This window comes from Syngnathus scovelli, chromosome 2, assembly GCF_024217435.2.
Source record: "Syngnathus scovelli strain Florida chromosome 2, RoL_Ssco_1.2, whole genome shotgun sequence".
Lineage (NCBI taxonomy): Eukaryota > Metazoa > Chordata > Actinopteri > Syngnathiformes > Syngnathidae > Syngnathus > Syngnathus scovelli.
The window spans coordinates 22,447,552-22,453,608 of record NC_090848.1 but is presented as its reverse complement, the minus strand read 5'-3'; the positions used below and the strand labels follow the sequence as shown (position 1 = coordinate 22,453,608).

At 40.7% G+C, this 6,057-nt stretch overlaps 1 protein-coding gene across 6 annotated transcripts in view; it reads left to right on the top strand.

Annotated features, from left to right (window-relative positions):
- Positions 1-157: 157 nt before the first annotated feature.
- Positions 158-6,057, top strand: part of LOC125988887 (ATP-dependent 6-phosphofructokinase, muscle type) — a 29,440-nt gene continuing 23,540 nt past the window's right edge. For 3 of the 6 annotated variants that reach the window (XM_049754633.2, XM_049754632.1, XM_068649865.1), the window contains exons 1-3: positions 158-600; positions 5,638-5,711; positions 5,846-5,923. In XM_049754633.2, the coding sequence (XP_049610590.1) occupies positions 510-600; positions 5,638-5,711; positions 5,846-5,923 (243 nt within the window). In that variant the 5' untranslated portion in view covers positions 158-509. Of the gene's footprint in view, positions 601-2,663; positions 2,705-2,791; positions 3,412-5,637; positions 5,712-5,781; positions 5,924-6,057 lie in introns of those variants that run through there. The other 3 variants (XM_068649862.1, XM_068649864.1, XM_068649863.1) reach the window with 3 other exon arrangements.

Here is a 6,057-nt window from a genome sequence, read left to right as displayed (position 1 = left end):
GTTTGTTGCTTGACCTTTTGTCTGTTTTGGAGTCTTTGTCACCTAACAGTCTGTCAGCCCATTTCTGTTTTGTTTTTTTGTTTTTTTGTTTTTTTGTTTTTTGTGAAGAAAGAAAAGTTGATTGAATGAGTTTGGTCCAGAAGAACCCTATCAAAACACTTGAGGTGCAATTAAACAGCCCCTTTAAAAATGTCGCTGTTTGCTGTGCAAGGTAATGCTTGAGCCCTATTTAAGTGTTTTCCATCGTGTTGGTGGAAGGAACTGTTGTCAAATACTTCTCTATCAATGAGAATCATGTGCTTTGTGTTGCCATGACCAGGACAGGTGCTTAGATGTATATTTAGATGAGTGTGTGTGTGTGTGGGGGGGGGGGGGGGGAAATACTGTCAGAGGGATTGGGCTCAGGACACCAGCGGACTATAAAGCCTTTGCACTTCCAAGAGTAGAGCAGCCTCTCCTGCTCTCTCGTACTCTTTTCATTGCAGCCCTCGCTGCTTAGGTCTTCAAACATGTCAAAGAACCTCCAGCCAATCACAGACCCTACCAAGATGGGTCTGGGACGCTCCATTGCCGTGCTGACATCTGGAGGGGACGCTCAAGGTAAGATGCTACTGTTTCTTTATTGTTGGTGTGGCTTGGATAATTACAGCGTATGATGTTTCCCATGTTAATCTGTACTTTTTATTAACATCAAGTGTGATGTTCTGTGAGATGTCGGCACAATATAAACAGAGTCAGATCAGGGGTGTCAAACACATTTTTGTCTCGGGCCGCATCTTAGTCATAGTTTCCTTCAGAGGGCTATTAACGCATTACACATTTTATTATAACGCCTCATATATACAGTATGTCAGTATTTATCAGTAACAAATTGATAAATAACTACTTATCAAATCTTCACAGGCCACATAAAATGATGTGGAGGGCCATATCTGGACCACGGGCCTTAAATTTGACACATATGCCCTTGATGTTAATTGAGATATGAAAGATTAGAACCCTAACAACAGCAATCGGATTATGCCAACCTTGGCTGGACGCTTCTTCTGCTCACCTCTAAGTAGCTCGTGTAGCCCCCCCCCCACCCCCCCACCCCCCAACCTCTCGAGCGTTCCTTCATTTTGCATCTTTGGAGCTAATTTTAGTGGCGGTGACCTCCAGGCATGGTGGGGAAATGCTTCCTCCTCCCCTTGAGGTCGCTCTCAACAGCAGCTGTCCAGTGAAACAAGAGCTGCAGCCTGCCAATTTGTCACAACACAAACACACACACTGGCATTTTGCGTTCGAGGTTATCCAGGTGCAAAAGATAGGGAGCGCCATTAACACACCTCCTGTCCTTTTTCTCTAAGCCTATTTTGGCCTGCTCTGTTGTCAGTGTAATGAAAGGTCAGATTTGTCTATTAAAGACTCAAGTTCATTGGTTTGTGTACAGAATCTACTCTGGTCTCCTCATAATCGATGTTCTTCTATTGGCCGAAGCAGCTAAATATTATCAGTCACTAGAAATCAGCAAAATGCAACTGTGTGACACTTAAATCACCCTGAAAAATCCAATTTGATACAGAGGTGAAACCATCAATTTCAACAGTCTTGACTCAATACACTGCGGAATTTATGCTAGCTGTAGCAAATTGCTACAACTCCATCAGGCATATTTCTTAAACCCCTGATACTAGGTGCGTGCTGCCATCAAGCCACTTATAAAAAAAAAAAAAGACATTGGATTCATCCATGTTAGCAAATTATAGACCCATCTCAAACATCCCTTTCTTAGCCAATATTTTCAAGGAAGTGCTTTTTGATCAACTTCATTTTTTGAACACAAATTGACTTTAAGATGAATTTTCAGACCTCATCTCATTACACAACCAACTCTTACTAAAATGCTGATATATGTATATTTAGGGTTGAACACTCGGAAAATATCTGTTTTACTTGTACTAGATCTCAGTGTGACGTTTGATAAAATAAATCTAAATATACGGTATTGATGAACAGGTTGGAAACTTGGGGGACTAAAGAACAGTTTTGTGAATCTGATTGAATGGCCATGACGTATGAGGGCCCTGCCCTCAAGGGCCAGTTCTTGGTAGCCTGGCAAACCAGTTCAACTCTGTACCAGCGATTGGTCTGGTGGGAAATCGGATTGATGTGCATTTCTGAAGCAAGGCAAATCGACAGATCGAAGGAACTAATCAGCGAAGAAAAAAAATCCATGTCTTCTACCGTCGGCTGCTGCGATTTCCATAACTCTGCGTTTTCTGGTACTTTAAAACTGAATTTGATGCTGAGTTCAACTACCTTGTGCCATTTTGCGACATTACGCACGAAAGATACGTCACAGCAATGAAAGAATTTTGATTTGTCCGTTTATTTCGTGCTGAGCTGGACCCCGATGAATGGCCCTCCCACCAGAGCCAATTGCTGGTACGGCATTGTGTCTGGCTTGCCAAGATGAGTTCATGGACCAGTTTTCGTCTGTCTGAATTTTAGATTGTCAAAATTATTCGATTAGTTGCCAACTAATCGCTTATAAAATGTATTGACTATTTTGGCTCTCGATAGTAATTGTTCTCAGATTTGTCTTCCTTCATGAAAGTAGACTGATGACCTTTCTTGCTTAATTAACATAGGTCATTTGCAAACATCTGCTTTTACTTTAGAAAACAACTGCCAAACCAGTAACGGAATCAGTTCCAAAAAGGTTGGTAATCATTCTCATGTTAAATTGATTAGTTATTTACTTGTTTTTTCTTGTTAAATTTATTAATTATTGACTTGTTTTTCATCACTAAACAGTACCAAACAAACGACAATAAGTTAATAAATGAAAATTTGTTTTGTAATACATTTGAATCCAAAATAGAATTGTATTCAATGAGTCGATGATATTATCGATTCTAAAAATACTAGTACTAATAGTGACAGTAAATTAGCCAATAGGTGAATAGTTCAACCCAAGACACACTTCATGGGTAGATGGACGGACCAACGGATGTTTTTCTCCTCTTTGCAGCTTCTCTGAAGAGTAGCAGCACGGGAGTCTCAAAACAACTTTCAAACAACCTGAAAACAAAGATTGTTCACCTTTGTGGTTTAGAGGAAGGCTACAGAAAGCTGTCCCAAAGATTTCGGCTTTCAGTCTCCACTGTGAGAAACATTGTGAGGAAATGGAAGACCACAGGCACAATTCAAGTCAAGGCTTGAAGTGGCAGACCAAGAAAAATCTCAAATAAACAGAAATGAAGGATGTTGAGAACAGTCAGAATCAACCCACAGACCACAGACTACTGATGAAGTCACTATGCATTGTTCAACTATTCTGTGTACTTTACACAAGGAGATGCTGTATGGTAGAGTGATGCAGGGGAAGCCTTTTCTCCCCCCACATCACAAACAGAGCTGCTTGAGGTATGATAAAGCACATTTGGACAAGCCAGCTTCATTTTGGAATAAGGTAGTTTGGAATGATGAAACTAAAATTGAGTTATTTGGGCATAACAAAGGGTGTGATGTATGCAAAAACATCTGCTGCCTACAGTAAAATTCGGTGGTAGTTCCATCTTGTTGAAGTTGAGGGATGCATGGATTCCAATCAAAATCAGCAGATTCTGGAGACCAATGTCCAGGAATCAGTGACAAAGCTTAAACTGCACCAAGCTGGATCTTGCAACAAGACAACGACCCTAAATACTACTCAAAATCATTCATGCAGAGGAACAGGTTCTGGAATAACCATTTAATTTCCCAGACCTGAATATTATTGAAAATCTGTGGTGTGACTTAGAACACAAAAGCAAAGTAATGGCAAAGAAAATGGTATTATCTCGTAAATTAAGCTCAGCAAAATGTTGTTTTCTACTTACCGTAATTTTCGGACTATGTCGCTTTTTTTTTTTTTTTTTTCATAGTTTGGGTGGGGGGGAGGGCGACATATGTGAATTTCTTCACAAATTTTCAAATTTCAAAAATCCGCGATGTAGTGAAACCGCGTTAAACGAACAGCGATGTAGCAAGGGATTACTGTAATTTGAACTGCAAGTGACGTTTACATAAAGCACAAAGGATTCGATCACGGGATGACGAAGATGACGAAGGGCCCCTCGTTTGAAGGATTTAATGATTTGGAGTGACAAGTTTTGAAAAACCTATTTATGTTATAGTTATTTGATATATTTTATTTCGTGTAGCAACTTGTATATGTTTTTATCATTACAGTTCAGTAGTTGTTGGCTTGTTGAAATCTTGTTTTGTTAAATAAAGAGCCGTTTACCAAACCTACGTCTTTCCTGGTACTTTGTTAACGCTACAATATAGTCATATACTAGATCTGTGCGGCGCACGCGCGGCGTTGTTGACATAAAGGACGAGGAATTTGATCGATGGATTTAATGATTAGGAGTGACACAGATGGTTTGATAATATTGTTGTTATATGATAGTTATTTGATATATACTTTATACGTATATCGTTATATGGGTCTGTGGAATAATTAGAAATGCAACTCACGACGAGTCCGACATCAGCGGCGCGGCGTGGCGCGGCGCGGCGCATATGCGGCATTGTTTACATAAAGGACGATCGCTGGATTTAATGAATTGGAGTTCTTCTTCTTATGGTGGCTACAAGGCAATTAGTTACAAGGCTTGGCTAGATGTGGTTCAGCTACAGCTGAACACACTTCTGTCCCTTCTCAATAAACTCTGCTAAGTCCGGTGCTGTGCAGGGCGGCTAAGATTGTTCGTTTTGCAGAGGAGAACCCTTTGATGTTCACAGATAGAATTGTCAATGCTGGTCGTGAGGAGGTTCCTCGTTTCCAAGATCGACCTTTGTGTCTATCTCCAGGCATGATGTTGTTTTCTATTCTGTAACTTTGTGGCTTGTAGCTTGCAGCTTTCGGCGTAGCTTGTAGCGTAGCTTTGTAGCGCAGCTTATAGCTGTGTTGTAACTTGTAACTTTGCTTAGCTTCATGAATTGGAGTGACACAGATGGTTTGATAAACGTGTTATTGATGTAATAGTTATTTGAATAACTCTGAATGTTACATCAGGCCCGTTCTCAGCTCCCCGTTTGTGTATATGTCACGTTAGCATACCGTATCGTTTTGCCTGTTGTTGCTAGTTCATGTCTCTTCTTGGTGTTGGATTTTGACAAATAAATTTGCCCCAAAAGTGCGACTTATACTCCGGTGCGACTTATATATATATTTTTTTCACTTTATTGTGCATTTTATGGCTGGTGCGACTTATACTCCGGAGCGACTTACAGTCCGAAAAATACGGTAGTCTTGTTTCTCCATAATTATGAGTGTCATTGGCATTGTTCTGGATGTTTTAATTGTAATCTGCAATGTTGCTACAGCTTGGCAATCACAGCAAAAGCAGTAGCCGATTTGAAAGTAGCTGCTAACCCCCGTGAGCTGGACTTCAGTCGGGTTTTGCCACATACTCAGTGTTCAGAAGGCCACACACTATTGTAGTATGGCAAAGTTGACTACTGCTTCCAGCACGGCTACTTCTGTTGCTACTACTAAGTCGGAAGCTGTACTACTGTTACTGGTTTAATTACAGCGACTGGCCATAATCTGGCCAGAAATTAAACAAGTCTTAAAATGAAATCTCCACTTGTGTGTGTCAGGTATGAATGCTGCCGTAAGAGCCACAGTCAGAGTAGGTCTCTACACAGGAGCCAAAGTCTACTTTGTTCATGAGGTGAGAAACAATTAAAGCCCCATTGAATTGAAATATGACTTGACGGACTGTGCATGCTGTTTTTTTGCAGTACTTGCCAAATATATGTAGACTGCAATTAAGAAGATTCTGGTTCTGGTCTTTGTGTGCATCAGGGCTACCAGGGCCTGGTGGATGGAGGAGAAAATATTTGCCCTGCCACATGGGAGAGTGTTTCAATGATGCTTCAGCTGGTGACTTGACGACACACATGCTCATCCATCGCATGCAAAAGTAGTAGTTTAGCTCTTCTGCAAGCAAATGATTAATATTTCCTTGGTTGGCACAAGGGAACCTACGGATATGCTGTTTCCATTGTATTGTCTTA